This window comes from Leptosomus discolor, chromosome 4, assembly GCF_034619465.1.
Source record: "Leptosomus discolor isolate bLepDis1 chromosome 4, bLepDis1.hap2, whole genome shotgun sequence".
Lineage (NCBI taxonomy): Eukaryota > Metazoa > Chordata > Aves > Leptosomiformes > Leptosomidae > Leptosomus > Leptosomus discolor.
Window position 1 is genome coordinate 80777929 of NC_141394.1, and position 18377 is coordinate 80796305.

General features: G+C 48.6%; 1 protein-coding gene across 2 annotated transcripts in view; it reads right to left on the reverse strand.

Annotated features, from left to right (window-relative positions):
- Positions 1-18377, reverse strand: part of SLC4A11 (solute carrier family 4 member 11) — a 139032-nt gene that overhangs the window by 80198 nt on the left and 40457 nt on the right. The window contains exon 1 of one of the 2 annotated variants that reach the window (XM_086463928.1): positions 9588-9813. The exons of the other annotated variant lie outside the window; for it this stretch is intronic. Within the exon in view, the coding sequence (XP_086320054.1) occupies positions 9588-9813 (226 nt within the window). Of the gene's footprint in view, positions 1-9587; positions 9814-18377 lie in introns of those variants that run through there. 2 annotated transcript variants of the gene reach the window in all.

The window sequence follows — 18377 nt, forward strand, 5'->3', positions numbered from 1 at the left end:
GACTAGTTCCTCATCCCTTTGTGAGCACTGAAGCCAAAGGCAAAAGTGAAGAGCTGAAGCACTGAAATGCTGCAAAATAGAAAACAAAGGCTACTTCTCTAGATTCAGGGATACAGCTTAAGATTTCAGAAGTAAGCCACTGCCCTTTGACTTTAAGCAATTGCAGTGACTCCAAGAGCCACCACGGGGGAGGCACACCAAGTTTACTTCTTAACAGCAGGAAAGTCAAGTTTGCTGTAGTTTAAGGTGCTTGGTCTTTTGGACTAGGATGAATCAGATGATCTGCAGTGGGAAAGATCAGACAAGAAGTGGGTACACTTCCTGATTTCTTACATTCTTACCATTTTTACATTTACATTTAACAACAAAAACAGACAAAACCCCACCACGCCATCCTCCATTATTAAATTCCTGTGGGAAACGTGTCTCAGATCTAATAAGCCATTTTAACTCTCTTGTTTTAAGGTTAGTAATAAGATCTCTTGAGCCTTGCAATATTAGTGGATTACAAATAAAAACACATTCTCTGGATACTTCGGTAACTCAATTACAGTGTTCTGCTGCTGGCATCTTCCAAGTAAACAGCCCTCTGCAGCACAAGCCTTACGTTGAAGCAAAACATAGCTCTGTAACAAGCTTTCTACAAGAGGTACTACAGACTTCAGCTTCTATGACTTCCCTCCAGTAAACCTCTCCATGTTCTAGCATCTTGATATTTAATTGGAGTTTATTTTGAGACAACACCATTTTGAGAGTTACCAGGAAGGTACTTCTTCATTTACAGGCCCTTTAATATTGTCTGCTCTTTGGTCACCTCAGAACACAGGCAGCCTGTACATCTGGAGTACTCAGTTACCCCGTAAGTACTGATCAGAAAACATTAGGTACCGTCATCATCTTTTACTCAAGGTATGCTCCAATATCCCAGTTTCCACTGCCGCCTTCAACATTGTTTTGCTGGAGCTCTGAGGACATTTCTGAAACTCATCAGCACACGCAATGTCTCGCCTTAAAGTCGATACAGCAAAACGTCGCAACAAAAATCACCCATTCAGCTGAAAAAAGCCTTTAGACTTTCCCAGTTCACTCCCACGAGTAATTACTGATTCTCAGCAACAGACTGAATGGCCCAGTTATCTGGAAAGAAATCTACTTTCCAGAAGACATGTAGGGCTTTAGCTTTAAAGCCAGGCTTTGGCCACTTGAAGCTGACTTCCAGGAGTTTGTCAGTCAATGCTGAAAGTGTTCATCACTACCATGAAGTAGTTGCGCACCAGCTCCCCTGCGTGACGGGGGACATTGCAGTTAGTTGCACTACCTCAAACAGATCCAGGGCCAAGTCCAGCTTAAAAAAAAAGTATTGTCTTATCTAAGGCTTAGATCTGGGAGAAGACGAAAAAGCTACCCCTACCCAAGGCTCCATCAGACCTGGTGTTCAAATATTAAACTCTGAGCTCACCTTTTCTTTGTTCTCCCTACCTCCCCATGAATTAACATCACAGGACAACAGAGTCCACACCTGCACAAGTGACCAGGGAGCTGCACCCACGTTCGTGCCATTTGGGGCAGGGGGAGAGCCACAATTTACATGCTTTGGACACCTAATGACCTGTGGATGCTGCTCCACTCCTCCACCCAAAGTCAGCAGAAAACCAGACTCATGAGGAAAAAAAAACACCCACATACAAGGAATAATATCCCAAGGGAAACCTGCAGGAGGAGACTATTTTTTAATTATGTGGAGCATTGACAGAAAGTAGCCTGCAGCTGAGAGTTTAAAAATCTCTGTATGCAGCAAGAGCTCAACAGCAGGATGAGGAAGCCTCAAACTCCTTTTGTAACACAACTGCATCACGCAGGAGAAGAGGAAGAGCTCAACACGCAGCAAACATGATCACACTGACTACCTGATCAGTTCCAAGTATATCAATATTGCAGGATTCTCCTGCAGAGCAAGAGCTTACGCTCTTAAAACATGAGATTCTGGCATTTTTTTGGGGAAGAACCAAGCAGCAAGGTCTCCTGGCGGAGACATTTGCTGCAAATTATTTAAAACCATCCAAGTCAGCAAGAACAAATGGACAGCAGCATGCAAAAAGCTATTTTGCCTTGTGTTACCACTTCTGCTTTCTACCTACACCTTAAGCAGCTGATCCCTTCCCACAGCCCCGCATACTGGAGAACGCTGGTGAAAGCACAGCTCATACTGGCACAGAGATGAGAAGCATGCTCCTATGCTGCTGTTCTGGGCAACAACAATTGACATACAGGACAAGAGCTGGAGATTTTACTTGTTTTTCTCTATACCTAGAGAGGTGTGACAAAAAGAGCAAAACACAAGCCACACAAGTCAGTGTTTCAAAACCCATCACCATAATTGAAGGAAGTGCAAGATGAGTAAGGCATGCTTGTTAATACTTGGGCAGGGAAATGCCTGGTAGGTATGGTGTATGAGCACTGCTGCCTGTGGCAAGCCCAAACATAGACCTTTCCTCGGAAAGCACCGGTTTGCATTGATAAAGGCAAAGGACAACATAATAGAAAAAAAAAACCACCTCAAGAGGGGCAAAACCACCTTCTGTAAGTCATTAAACGAGAAATATCAGCATTGCTGTGTTCCAGAGGAGTTTTATCTTGAAGGGCTAAGAGTCAAGATGAATTAAAGGGCTTTTCTTCACTGCAGCTTTACACCCTTGCTCCCCTGCAAGCCCCTCACACGCTTTCTCAGTGCAGACACCTATCCATCTATGTTTCATCCCAAGCAGAGTCTGAGGGGAATAAACCTTTCCTTCTCAAGGCACACCAGAGCCCTATTCTTCCTCAACTTATCCTTTGTCTCAGTGGCATAGCTAAGGGAATGGGCTAAGCACAGCCCCACAGCAAGCTACCCCGCTCCAAAGGACCAGTTGTGTTCCTCCTCTCCCAACTACATCCACATGCCCATCACACACCTAAATAACTTCCTAATACTGCTTTCAACAGCACTGTTTGGAGAGTGAAAAAGTTAGCAACGTACCAGTCCTCGTGGTGAAAGCCTAAGAGCACCCTCCAGCCAGGACTCATGGGAAGGGCAGACTCCCCTCTGTCTACATTCCCCTCCTGCACTGCTGCCCCCCACTTTTCTCCTTTGCTTATCCTCCTCCTCATGAAGCTGTCAAGCCTTTGAAAAAAAAAAACCACAGCCAGGCACTGAAGGATGGATGAGGGACTCATCCCCCACATGGCATGCCTGGAGGTTTAATGCAGGCAGCAGTACGGTATACCAGCAATATACCACGTCCACCTAAACGGGTTGATTAAAACGTTGTCTGCATGCAAACACCTACAAGAAATCAACTTCTGAAAACAGTCTAGAGGACAGCCACGACCCAGGAAAAATTTAAGTCTACTCCAAACCCTTTCACCTTGGTAAGCTTTCAGAAGCCAATAAAGCACTGGCCAGAGCAGACACAGAGAAGGATGGCGCTTTTAAGTAGCCCAATCCAACGGCAAATGGCTGCTTTAGCCAAGTGCCTCAGACCTGCAGGGACACAAGTTTGCCCTCCTTGTGTGTAGACACAGCCAGGTCCTTTAGCAATCATAGAAGGGCTTAGGGTGGAAGGGACCCCAGAGATCATCTAAACCAACCTCCCCTGCCGTGGGCAGGCGCACCTCAACTAGGCTAGGTTGCTCAAGGCCCTATAGATGGCCTTGAACACCTCCAGGGAGGGGACATCCACAACCTCTCTGGGCAAATCTGTTCCAAAGTCTCACCGCCCTTGTACTGAAGAACTTCTTCCTAAGATCTAGTCTAAACCTACTCTCCCTCAGTTTAAAACCATTTCCTCTTGTCCTGTGGCTGGACACTCTTGTAAGAAGTCCCTCACCAGCCTTCCTGTAGGTTCCCTTCGTGTATTGAAGGCAACTATAAGGTCCCCCAGAGTCTTCTCTTCTCCAGGCTGAACAATCCCCGTGCCCTCAGCCTATCCTCATAGCAGAGATGCTCCAGCCCCTGGATCATCTTTGTGTCCCTCCTCTGGACTTGTTCCAACAGATCTATGTCCCTATTACAGTGGGGACACCAGAACTGGACACGGTATTCGATGTGTGGGTCCCAAGAGCAGAGTAAAGCGGGAGAATCACCTCTCGATCTGCTGGCCACACCCCTTTTGATGCATCAGGAGAGAGTGTTTCTGTTAGCAAAGAGCATTTTTAAGAAAGTTATGGATGTTTAACATGCTCTGCTTGCTACAGAATTGCACGGATGTGACACTTGTCTCCCCTGCCGCCCTACTAGAAGTATCCCCAAAGGACTTTCATCACCTCTTTGCTTGCCACAAGTGTTTCATTTCCCCAGAATTCCCACTTTTAGGCCTAAGAGGTCTGGATTACCAAAACTAAACATCTCTAACACCCCTGGGAAGTGTCCCGTTTCTCTGATTTTTAGAGGACATGACAGCAGCCCTCTGACATTTCCTAGGCTATCCCATGGTGCACTAGACACTCGGACACAAAGCTTTCCTACATGGATCTATCTAAACAGTATCCTCCATCACAAGGTGACCACCCTGGCATGCCAGCCCCGATCCACGCAGAACGCAGAACTTCGTAGCTTCACAGCACAGCACACACTGAAAGTATCAAATCAGGGATTATACACAAGGAGTTGGATATTCTTCTGATGAAGGGAAAAGGCATGGGGAGGTCTTAAATCATGCTACGGTCACTCTGGTAAACGAGACCCTAGAACTGATTTCCACAGTTGCTGGCTGTGAAAACAGAAAGCATCATGTAGAAAGACTAAAGGAGGAAGCATCCTCCTGCCTGCTCCCTCCTAGGCAAACACACACCCACACACAAGCTCAAGGATCAGACATGTCTGCTTTCAAAGCCTTTTCCTCACTGCATCAAGCAATTCCACTCTTCACCCCCTCCCCAGCTTCCTCCAGAACACCCACAGCAATAAAGCTACGTAAGAAAAGATCGCTGGCTGGCGCAGTGACAGCTACCAGAGACCTCCCACCCTCCCCCCCAAAAAAAAAACCCCAGGCACACTAGAGGTCAGTGTGAGCAGTGCTTGGATTTACCAGCAGCACCAGGCTGTCCAGGTCGACTTATCACAATTTAGCCCACCCGAGCAATTAATATCCAAGGGTGCCTCCCAGAGGTGAGCTGCACGAGGAAGCGACCCTGTAAACCGAGAGCCGTGCAGCTGCTTTGCTAACAGGATAGCTTTTCCTCCTCCGCTGGGTTTCCTGGCCAGCATTTCATAGGTGAGCAGGACAACAACTTTGGGGAACGACAACAACTGCGGGATTTGGCTGGCAGACAGAGAGTTTGGGCTATTTGCCTTTTTTTCTTTTCCCCCCCTCCAAGTTGAAGGGGGAGGTTTCATTGTGTTGGGCCCTCTAAAAAAAGTGATTTAAGACTCGTGAGGATTTCTTGCATAAGTGCTACATGGAAAGGAGCGAAAGCAAATACCTCCAGAGATCCCACAAGCTGGCAAAGGCCCAAGACAAGACCAGTTGAGGCTTTTCAGTAGACTTGGCCTGAAACATTTAAATAATTTAGAAAGCATTAACTCTTACTGACAGCTTTTCAGAAGGCTCTTTCACTTGCAGGACCCTATCAAAAACCTCCTAACTTCATCAAAAAAAAAAGATACTGCAATGGCCCCAGAACTTGGTCAGGGTTGAATGTCAATTCAAAAAGGTGCCTGAGATATTTTTCCTTGCTGAAATGCTTTCCTTGTGCAGGCAGGTCTTCCAGAGGCCACCACCTGCCATTTATCTGCAGTGGTACTGTGCAAAACATGCAAAAATGTTTAAGAGACAGTCTGTCAACATTTCACTTGCTATTCAGAGGAAGAGAGTTGTTCCCTGCAGTGGTTCAACTATTAAATACTGTAAAAATAAAGCAGCAGCAAGGTGTAAACTAGTAGCTGTAAGATCTCTTCTTTAGGATTAGGTGGAAGAGATGCTCCAGCACCACTTGTTTCACACTCCAGCATCCCCTCAGGGTACCAGGAGCATGTTTTGGAATAAAGTACACTTCTGTGAAGTTTTTATCCCATCTTATTACCACCAGAAATTAAAGAGGCAGCAGTGGCTAGGCCAAGCTTTTGCAGCAAACTTACCCCTGCACCGCTTCCCACCACCATCCCCCAAAAGGTATCTGGATGGAACAGGAGACCAGCTCTAACTCACACAAAACCAGAAGTTCAGTCAAAACCAAGATCTATACTGGAAGCACAGAAAATACACAGAAGTAGAGCGGTGAACCCAGCCACCTGATCACCAAACCCATTTTCAGTTGTGGTTCCAGGCAAGACGCAGAAAGATAAACCTCCCCCTGCCATTAAAAGCGAACACAGCCCAAAGGATACCCCACGTGGCAGCCCAGCTGCCCTCCACAGCCTCAACCATCCCCCTCAGAAACAGGCATTTCAAATCACAACAGGGTAACACAAACCACCCCATACAGTTTCCATGTCCAGGAGCCACCAAACAGCAGCGGTGACACCACCACAGGCAGGGAGGGCAGCCAGCAGCACCAGATCCGATTTTACTGTCCATCATCAATCCAAAATAAAAATGCCCCGGTCCGGTGGCAAAATAACAGCAGACTGACAATCCATGAGAGGGTGTTATTCATTAGGACATGGTTTATGGTTCGTCTACATGGCTTCCATGGCTACAGCTACAGGGACAATGTTTGCTAGCATTTTAGACAGATTACATACATGCATTTTGTTTTCACTCAGCACTGCACTTCCCCCACGTGAAACATCAGTACGTAAAGCCTCACAGACAGGCTGTTAGGATGTTTTAGCATTAATTAGGAAAAAAAAACCAACAGAACAGGTAAGATCTCTTGTGCTCCATGCATATCTCAAAACTAAATTCAAACCCTGCAAGGCAGCACTCTGGTTAATGTAAATCGAATTCAAAAAGTATCCTCCATCCTTAAACACAACAGCACAGAGACATCTGGCACAGGCAATAGATACCATCACTAAGCAGCAAAGCCCATTGAAAAATACATCAAGTACTGCCTGACTTCAGTGAATTAAATAATTAAAGAGCTGGCAGAGCTGGTTTTCTAGATTTCCTGTCCAAATGCATCGCCCAGCGACACCAGTGCTTCAGTTTTGGGTTGCTTTTTTTTTTTTTTCTTTAAGACCACAACTTACCTGCACTACTTCTTGAAGAGAGATGCTGTTCAAACAACCTCCGCTCCCCTCCTGGCTGCTCCCCCTAAGCCACCACACTTGTTCCCAAGTGCCACTTGCTCAGGTGGCAGAGGCGGCAGTGGCTCGTGCTTTTTCAATGGCTCCAATATTAATCCATCCAGAGCATCTTTCTCCCTCACTTCCAATTGGCGAGCGGCGAATGGGTGGAGTGAGAAAGCGACCCATTAGCTCCCAGACGGGCACCTCCAACCCAGCTCTCCCAACTGGACCAGCGATGCTGGCCAGCCGCTAACTTCACCGCTCCGCATGCCACCGCAGCCCTGGGCAGGGCTGGGCGATGGGTTGTCCCCACCAGCCACCCAGGTCCCGCTGCCTCTCGGTGCTATTTGCCTCTGGTAGCAAGGAGGAAAAAAAAAAGATAAAAAAGAATAATTAAAGTGACCCTGCGCTTCTGAGCCGGCGGGTTTTGCTGGATGCTGGATGTAGAAAGCCTGTGTGCCTCCTTAAAAGAAAAAAAAAGAGAAGATACTGTACCTTACAGACAGAAGTACAGGGAAAACAAGAGGATGTGAAGATGCAGGAAGAAGAGAGGGAGTGAAAAAGAGACCCACTGCTGAGAGGTAGATACAGCTTATTTCTTAAAGATATAGCTGCTGTACTCCGCGAGCGCGGTGCCAGGCTCCGATGGTTTTTCCACACTACCCGGCGTGGCAGTTCAGCTGCATGGGCAGCAGCAGTGCAAGGGTTAATGCATGCATTCAGCGAGGAGCCTGCAGAAGGGAACGAGGGCAGCAAGTCTGTGTTTTAACAGCGAGTTGTAGAAAACAGAGCTGAAGAGACCTCACCTCATCCGAGGAGACTTCCATCCAAGCCTGGCTGCCCAGCATTTGACCGTGCAGCGCCTAAAGAGCTTCGGAGGGAAGATGCCACATCCTCTCCCCCCTCCCGGCTCCAGCCTATTCTGCTGCTTCACTTTCCTTACAATTCAAGATTTTCATAACAATAAGCCAAGTCTCCCCGAGCTGGGTATTTAAAGCCCAGAGGAACGGTTTGCGCTGGCCAAAAAAACAAAAGAGCCGGGGGGAACCCCTTAACTCCCCAAAGCAGCATCAAGTCAGCTTTAGAAAAGACAGAACCCTAAAAAAAAATAAAAGACAGAAATAAACAGCAAGTTGTGCAAATGCTGGCAAGACCGGGTCACTCCCCTACAGTAACTCTGACAATTACTGTGACTCGAGTAAAAATTTCCCAGGGATCATATTTACCGGGAGGCAGCAAATGTTGCCCAGCGCAAAGCAAGGCGAGGCTGGGCACAGCTCAGGAAGAGGCATCGCTCTGAGCAGAGGGATTCAGTCAGAGCCACATACCCCCGTTTTTCAGTCGCTGCTACAGACTTGTTTCCGCTGCATGAAACCACAGGCAATGCATGTTTTTAAACACCTCCTACGCATCTTCTCTGCTGAGACTGCTCATCCAGTCTCCTCCATTTTTTTTTTTTTACATGCCACCTGACAAGCTTTTCCAGGTAAGGTGCACCATATTCAGACAGTTCACAAGATGTAAAGGAAGTATACCACGGTTCATAAAGTATTTGAGGGTGGAAGAGACCCTCAGAGGTCTCTAGCCCCGCTCCTTGCTCTAGGCAGGACCACCTTCAAAGCTAAATCAGGCTGCTCAGGACCTCATCTCATCAAGCCCGATACCGTCCGCAACAAAGTTGTACAGAAAGTCAAGACTCCTGCCCTTGGAATCAGCACTTACAGAGCTCAGCCCCTAAACCAGCAGGATTCACTGATTTTTCCCCATATAGATTCTTTGCAGTAAAGCAACATGCAAAATTTTGAACGGAGCTGATGCTACAAGGAAGTACCTCGAAAGTAACACGAATCTGCAGTACAAGAGCTTAATACTTTCCCCTATACCCACACTTGATACCCATAATAACCATTTAAAGGACAGAGTTGACAGCATCACGACCCTAGAGGTGAAGCGAGCCCGCCTAGCCTCCAGCAGGTATTTCAGGTTTCAAACCCTGGCAGGTTCATTTCAGCAAGTGAACAAGCTTACGAAACAAAAGACTGGCCAAGTTCAGTTTCTATTTTTATTTTTTTTTTTCCCCCCTCCATGCTGAGGTTGTTTATCAGCTCTCCCCAGCCAGCCTGCCCGGGTGGGAGAGTGTCTCAGGGACCGGAGCTGCTCTTCAGTAGAGATGACAGCGGCCAAGCGAGCACCACCAGGAGAGGTCCGAGAGCAGAGCGCATCAACACAACCACGCCAGTGCATCCACCAAGTCCTACCTTTGTCACTTCCCTCCTCACCCACCATCTCCAAGGCCTCCCCAAATCTTGGAGGGCTTCTCTGCTACCCCCATGCCACCCCTCTCCGGTTCCCAACCCTTTCATCCCCGGTTACACACCGTCCACTGGCCCGGTCCACCTCTGCGTCACCAAACGTTGTGGCCATGGGGCCAAATCCTGCGAAGAGCCAGCGCTCGCCCCGAACTGGCCATAGGGCGAGCGGAGAAAGGTGAGCCGGGGGTAGCAAAAAGAAGCTGGCTCCATTAGGACGGAGAAGAGAGGAGAGCCAGGTACGAAGCAAACCGCGTCTCCCTTCACCTCCTTCAGCGGGTACTGTTGGGACATGCAGTCTCAGAGCCCTCTCCCCGAGAAGTTCCTTTTTGGAGAGGAATTAGTGCAAAAAAAAACACCAAAAAAAGAAAAAAAAGCCGCTCAAGCAGCCCCGCTGCTGCTGTCACAGCCCAGCAGAGCACACTGGAAAGGCTGCGTCTCCAGCCTGTATTTAAACGCCCCTCTCAGAAAGCAGAGATGCAGCACAGGAAGAGACAAATTCCAGCTCTGCGTCGTGCTGATAAGCCAGGTTTATAATATTCAAGAAGTATTGGCATTATTACAATTCCCCCCCCCCCCCCCCCCCATGAATATCTTGTGCAGTAGCTTGTTGTGCACAATAAGCAAAAAAAAAAGCCCAATCCCTAAAAAAAAAAATCAGCCTGTTCCGGTGGGAACAGCCAACACGTTGAATAAAACAAACACACGCGTGTTAAACCCTGGGGACGCAATTAGGCTCGGAGCAGGGGGAAGAGGCGTTTAACTCCTGGAGATGGCAGCGGGCGAGAGGAAAAAAAGAGAATAAACCCAATGCCTGACACTGTGCCCCGTGGGGTGTTTATTCCCCAAGGGGGGTGAGCCCAAGCCTCAGCTCCCACCGCTGCAGGGGGCCAGCACCTGCCCCAACACCAGAAAGGGAGGAAGGCCACCTCATCCTCAGCGCCCAGACTGCCCTGTCCCCCGAATTTACCACTCCTCCTCTGTCTCCAGGAGTAGGTAGCGCGCAGCAACAACTCACTCCACCTTCATTGTTCAAAATCCACCCACAGCATCCCAAGACACCGAGGTTGCACAGCTCCAAGCGCTGACCAGCTGAGATCTCTCCACCAGCTTCGAATCCGAGCTTTCCCCACTGCCACAGCCCGTGTTATCACTAGTCTCCATCCATCCCACCACGGTATGGCTGCAGGGGTGCCCCCAGGGCAGCCACAGCCCCACAAGCCCTTCTGCTGCCATTTGCAACAGGTCCTTCAAACCCAGAGAGCTAAAAACACACCCGTGGGGAAGAAAGTTGCTGCCCAGCACAAGTATAAAGTCAGTGTTACCCACTCCAGTGGCTTAGATCAGGTTTTCATGCTCTTCTCCCCTTTTTCTTGCAATTTCTCAGCAGGGTGTTTATGAGGAATGAAACGGGACTCTATTCCCTCTGTGCCCGACCCAAATCACAGCTCTCACTGGTCCATCAGAGCTTGCAGACCCTTCTTCAATAACAGAGTTACTTCAAGCCCTTTGTACTGCCTTTTTTAATTGGAAGTCAGAGTGCCAGGGATGAATTTAGAAAGGGGGAATAGAAAAACCCATGGAGTAATAAGTGACAGCTAAGCGCTTTGATATCAAAGCCAACACTGACAGATGCAGAAGCCTGCAGTGCTCTGCTCCAGGACAGCATGTCACCGTGCTCTGCAGAAACACTTTATGGGGAGCTTATCCCAGATCATATTTAGAAAGTTATATTACATTAAAAAAAAAAAATGCGAAGTTTTTCAGTTTCACTACATCCCAGCACAAACTCCTGCAGGAGCTGCTTTGCCGACTTCATGATCACAGAGCACTGCTCAGACTCAAATTAGGATGAACTTCAAAGAATTGCCTCAGCATTCCCAGTTTTTTCACCTTACTGCGTTGCATCCTTCTCAGTGGACTCCTCAACCCCCCCTTGGCAGCGAGGGCACCACACCATGCCTCAGCTGCTGCTAGCAGCAAAGGTAGCTTGGATGTAACATGTGCTGGGTATCTGCTGGTGTGCTTGGCAGTAATTTGCATATTTAGAGGGTAGATGACAGTTTCATGATGATGAGTCATTAAAGCGTCCCAGGGAGTTGTTTACTCCCAGAGAAAACCTACAGAAGGCACCAGGACTTTTGCAGAAGTGGTTTTGCATTAGGAAGACGCAACTCAAGTGCCACCCAAACTACAGCAACAGAAAGCTTTTGGATGGCAACCACTGAGGCTTCCCAGAGACACCTGGATCACAGCAGTCTCAATCACTCACTTAAAGAAAATAAAACCAAAAAAGAACCAACAACTTTCCCCCAGGTAATGTTATTTAGCACCTATCTTCAGGCATAAAGTCCATACACAGAGCACCGCCGCAGTTCTGCAAGGACAAGGTTTGAAGTTTTAGGCTTATACAGGCAAATAAAACAGCACCAGGTTAAGTCTGATAACTCTGGACTACAAAAAAAAAATCCAACTTTGCAGCTAACCTCAAGCTCCCTTCTGCAACAAATATCAAACTTTTCACTGACACTCTTAAGACAGTCAAAAAGCTTCCATTTCAGACCCTTTCTGCTTGCAAAGCCAAGACAGCTTTGTTCTCGTATTCACTCAACATAAAAATAAAGCTTGCTTTAACAACTGTTTACAGCCTCAAATGATTTACTACAGCTTTACTAGAAGTCAAGGCACCATGAGTTTACATACAGATATCTTATGCCACTGGGGGAGTCAAGCGAGCGCTCCATTTAGAAGCCCAACTCCTATTTCTAGCCGCGTTCATTTAAACAAGCTGAAGCGTTCAGAATGCCAAGGAACAACACGAGAGCCGGAGAGGGACTTCCTCTGCGGTACCATAATTCTTACGGAGTGGCAACTGTATGAAAGCCACAGATATTTCAGAACTCGAGGACTCTGGCTGAGATGGATTAGCCAACGCGTTTCGATTATAGCAGGGAAACGGCGACGCGCGGCTCGGGGCTGGCAGCAATGACTGAGGTCGCAGTGCAGACAGGACTCAAGTGTTGCATCACTCTTTCCTTCCAGCCTCCAAACAAAAAACCCACCCCCAAAACCAACTCCAACAGCAACCCAGGTGAGAAGGCTGAAATACCACCAGAATTTACCCAGCCCTGGGTCAGTTTATCCCGTTTCAGTTACGGCGTTTGAGGGGCATTAACTCCAGCAAGGGAGGGACAAGGCTACGTACACACCTGCAGAAAACCCACATGAGAAGCCCTGCACACGTTGCACATTGCAACAACCTGGGAAAAAACCTTATATTTTCACAGAAGATTGTTCATGTGCACGTTGCTGATGGACAACCAGTCCCCACCAGCGGGTCTTGAGGGAGAACGACAGCCCCGGACATGAAAAACAGCAGCGCAGGAGAAAGCTTTGGGGAAGAACATCAGATCTGAAGCAAAGCTTTTTCATTGAACTGGGAAGGGTGAAAAAAAAAGGCAAAGCACAATCCTCCCCAAGAAAAGATCTTCAGGAGAGGTTTGAGGACCAGCCTCCCGCTCGCAGCTTTGCAGGCAAAGCTGTTGTGCCACCTACAGTTGCTTTTACTCCAGAACAAACTTGCCTACACGAACCCAAGTCCCTGTCATTTAATTTAGTGTCAAACCAGCACTAAACGCAGCCATGCTGATTAAGGAAGTGCTTCCTTTGGTATTGCGGGGGGGTGGGGGAACTTCAGAAAATAACTTTTCAAGTGCAGCGTAAATCACCAAGCGCGTTCCCATGCGCGTTTAAACCCACCCTCTCGCTGCCTTTCAAGAAAACCCACATCGCTGAGGTTTTTGCCAACGCACACGATCGCCCAAGCCTTTCACACTAGTTCAGCTTGAGCTATGTAGTTTCACCTTTTCTTTTTCCCCCCTCCCTCCTCTTTTTATTGTGGCTTTTACACCATCACCAACATGAAGTCAGGCAACCGCATCCGCAAGCGAGGCGCCGGAGCGGAGCTACACACCACCCCATGCCCTCTTCCCCTGGTTAGGTATAAACAAGTAAAACAAGTCCCAAAAGGAGGGGGGGGGGGGGTTTGGGACATAAAACTACCCCCAAAACAACAAGCCACGAACTTGACATCGCTCCTTTACAGCCCCCCGGTACTTCTTTCACATCACCTCTGCGCTCCCTGGGCTGCAACATCCCAAGATTTGGGAGGGGGACATCCCCGCAGACAACAGGCTGCTGAACAACAACAACAACAACAAAAAAAAGCCTCCAGCAATGATTCCCGAATGCTTGCCCACATTCCCACCCGCTCCCCTCACCCCTCCAGCACCTTTCCAAGAAGGGAAAGCAGGAGCCATCCCCATCCCACCCACCCACCGCATCCCACCGCCAGCCCCGGCCCCCTCCCCGCTGCTGCAAAAGGCAAAGTTGGGGTAAAAAAAAAAAAAGGAAGGGAGGGGGGGGAAGAGGACCCCCCCAAACTCATCACACAGGAGCTCCTGCCAGCTCTGCCTCTCACCGCAGGGCTGGAGGTGGAACACCCGCCGCGCTGCCATGGCCGCCTCCTCTCATCCCGTCTGCACCATCCCGACACTTGTTGGGGTTTCTGGTGGGTTCGAGGGGGGGTGTGTGTGTGTGTTCTCTATTTTCCCCGCCAAAACCACCACCAAACAACCCCAAAAGAAGTAGCTCAGCCCCCCCCCCCCCCCCCCCCCAATAACACCACTCCAGTGGCCGTGGGCTGGAAGGGGAAGGGACGGAGCGGTGTCACACCCCTGCCCGGGTCCTAGCGCCCGCCCCGCAGCCCGTCCCCGTTGCTCCAGGCCCTCCGGGCATCGGGTTCCGGCCTCACCGCACAGCCCCGGGAAGGTTCCAAGTGTGTCCCCACGTATTAAGGCTCACCACTTCGATTTAAAAACAAAAAACCACCCACACAAAACCAAAACCACCACCAAAACACAAAGCACTTCCATTTTTCTCACTTTCAAGCAAGATGCTGCTTTCCCACCCCCACCCCCCAGTTCTGAAGTTATTCACATCGAGCTGACCAATCTTGCTTCTCCCATCAAGCATGCTGATGGGCACCATAAGGTCCCCCATCATCCCAAGCGGTTTTCTCTGCCCCTTCAAAGCTTCCTCTGAAATAACTTGGCACAGGGAAAAGCAGCCAGCTGGGATTCAGGATGAACCCCCGGGGCACAGGACGGTGCTGGACCTCGAGTTTCCTTACAAAACCAAGCAGCCACAACAACAACGCTTTTTAAAAGCGGGTGAAGGAGTGATGGTCCCCAACCTTCAGCCTTTACTTTAAGAAAAAACAGGCACATTTCTTAAGTTCTAACACTTTGCTGTTTGATGAGGGTTTTTTGTTTGTGTTTTGGTTTTTATTTGTTTTGTCTTGTTTTGTGGCTGCATTTTTTTCGTGTGTGTGACTTTCCCAGCCACTGCTACCTTGTTTGCTCACAACCCGAGCAAGCCTTGGTGGTGTTTCGCCTCCCTGCTCAAACCACTCTCCCCAGAAGGCAGGTACCAACACCTGGAGCATTGACCATGAAGCAGCTGGGGAAGAAGGGAACGAAGCTTAACACTCCTCTGCTGAAATAAAAGCAAGGTACTGGCAGGAGAACATTTGCATCACCTCCAGTGTGCACTATATCTTATTGAGGTAAATAGCTATACTGCCACAAAGGCTGGACTGTTTTCTTTACCTATTTCCCAATCTTTCCTTCCTCCAGAAGGATCCAGCTACAGCAAGCTATCTGGGAAGTTTGGAAGTTAAGGGTGAGGGAAGGTTTAAAGAAATTTTGAAGACATCTTGGCTTTTGATTGCTACAGATCTACAGGTCTCAAGACAGCATATCCATAGAAAACTTTCTCCATCCTTTAACTCAGCAAACCACATCCAGAGAAAGAAACTCACCACCTAGAAAACCATTTGACACCAGTTCAGCTGGAAGTGGGAAACCCCCTGCCAAGATTTGAAGGCTTGAACTACTATATAGATCCAGCAAACACTAGAGAAAAGAGCATTCACGCTTGTTTAGCGCCTAGATTAATTTCAAGGAATCAACTCATTTTCCAGTTTCAGATGCTAAGTGCCAGCTCCTTCAGCTCACATTCCCACCCAAAAAATCATCACAAGAAAGTAAGGAGATCTGGGTTTAATCCAATTATGTTGGCTTGGAAGATGCCTACTACACCAAAGTTAATAGTTGCTTTAATGGTTTAAACTGGACATATTTAATAGAATATTTAACTCCTTCCATAAGTTGAACACACAGAGCCCAGTCTCCCAAGTGGTGATCTTGCCAGCTGCTTCTGGAAGACAATGCCCAGGAAGGAGAGGACTGAGGGAATACATGCAAGAGCACACAAGGACAGCTTTGCAGAGCTGTGTTTCATACAAGTCTCCTGCAGGGGTTTGTAGGATTCCCTCAAGACCTCTATCGTTTGGGCACACAGCTAATGGTAGAAAACTGAGCCCTGTATCAATTTCCTTTTATACCCCAAACCATATTGCCCCATGATGATGAAGAATTATTATAGCAGTAGGTGTCCCTTGCTAGAAATATTAGCCCCACCACCAGTATAGCTTTCTGGAAGGTATCAGCTTATCTGATATGATGCCAGGCACCAGAGAAGATATCAGATGCCTTCCATCCGGCACTATCTGGTCCATGCCAGTGTCTCCAGACCTGCTTTTTGCAGGCAGTCTCCACTGTCCCAGCTAAGCACAGTCACCCAGAGGGAGCTGGATCCAAGCAGCAGGAGTTACACCCTACCCTGAGCCCTTCAGCTTCTGAGGAGATTCATCTGAATACTCCCTTCCAGCAGGTCACTGCCTTTATGCACAAAGACAACCTCCCTTCAAGGCAGATGTTCGTTAACCTCACTAAGTTTTTTCTTATTAACTGTCTGATTGGTGCCGAGTAGCTCTTTGTACCTAGGGTGGTTTGTGGCTAGAAACCAGCAGGAAAAAGATTTTTGCTTGCCTTCAACAACCAGCTCACACAAGACCTGATCTCCTGGTCCAGCAGGATCAGCCATGTGTCTGGGCAGAAGATACTCGGGTTTCCTCCAAGCCAGCGACAGATACCAGGCATATTTGCTTTTTAGTAGGACATTTTTACCAAGACTGTGATTGTTCTGGTGGGCTAGCATTGGAGGCTGCAACAGTTGGGAGCCCACAAAGAAACACTAGGTGGACCCAAGCATTGCAGAGAAACCCTAACCCAACACTCATGCGTGGAGTAGCACTGGGATTCCCACACCTGTGACACGGCCAAGACTTTAAGACACAGCAAAGGAGTTGCTCAGGGGATCACAAAAATTAATAATATTGAAGTACCACCGTACCTGCAGTCATAGTTGGTTTATTTTGTTTTAACCGTGCCCCGAACTCCTCAAATCCTCCCCGCACCTCCTGGCTGCTGTGACTGCAGCTCAAGGGAAACCAGCTTGCTTCACAAATCGAGCTCCTGTTGCAGCGCCTGCTTCGTGCCATCTGCTGCAGGAGGTCAGCTCTGCCGGCAGGACAGTGCAATAAATGCTGCAGCACAGCAGAGGGAGCACAGGGTCCTGCTGGGAACCCCCCCCCTGCGAGGCGGGGGTGGGGGGAACCACCAGCTAACAGCTCCTTTTTGAGTTCTTGTCATCTGGAAGGGTTTTAAGTGTTTGTCCCACCACCATTTGCTTTCAGTGCTCTTTGGTCTCACCCCTGGAGCTGAATCCCACAGGGGTCTCAACCACAGCACTAAAGATGCCGTTCCAGGACACGCATCTGAAGTTGCTCTGCAGAGGCTCAGGCTGGTTTGGGGCACCAGATTTGCTTTTAAGAGTCAAGGAAATCCAGTATTAGAGGCCAAGGTAACTAGTGATCCTGCAGTTTGAGCAGTGGCCGCCTGCAGGTTGAGACATTGGAGGGAGTTTAGCAACTGTCTTTTTTTTTTGGTGCCTGTCCTCCAGCCCACAGCAAAAGCACAAATAAATATCAGCCACAACAGTATCAGTCCCTCCAGATGCGAGGGAGCACATCTCCAGTTATGAGTCAGATCTTTTAGGGTTGCCCTCTCACCCCTGAAACTCATCCAAACGGGAGAAACAGCCACAGAACAACTCCAGGGAGAGGCACAACAGTCCCTTTAGCACAAGGGGGATCAGGGGAGTTTAAGAGGCAGCAGCACAAGGAGCTGACCCAGCAGCCTGATGCCTTAAGGCAAACAAAGACACAACACTGCTGCTCCTTGCTCATGTTCACAACTAAGAAAAGGGAGAACCAGTCGTGCCTGACAAATTAGTTATATTTGATTAAGAGGTACATACATGCTCATTCCTTTGTCTCGCTCCTGTAATTTATTTTTTTTTTTTACCTACAGCTTCCCACAGCTCCTCAAGCACTTCTAGCTGTCTTCTACAGCTGCTTAGAGCTATGCAGGACCAGCAAGAATCAGGGCTGGCACTCAGACCGAAGACTACTGGGATAATCAGAGTCCTTCAAATGCCAACTGCACCCAGATGGTGATTTCCTCCTGGCACTAGGAGTTAGGGAAGGCAGGCAGTCTCTCTCCAGCATGCTCTGCCACAGCTAGAGGCAGCAACTCCCTGGCAGAAGTCACGCCAGCACGCAGGTTTTATTAGGCCAGGACTGTGCAGCCAGCTTGTGTTGCCACCAACCAGAACGGGGAGATGCAAGCAGGACCGAGTGCTCATACATCGTAACAGTCTCTGCTGCACAGTCCTTACCCTAAGCACAGCCCTCTCCCCATACCCCCCAAACACGATTCATGTTGCCTCGAACAAAAATGCTCTCACCTCCCGGAGGTGTTTAAGGGTCCCTTGCAAGCACACAAGGGGAGCAACTTTCACCAAACCATCACCTTCTTGGAAAGGAGCTGAAC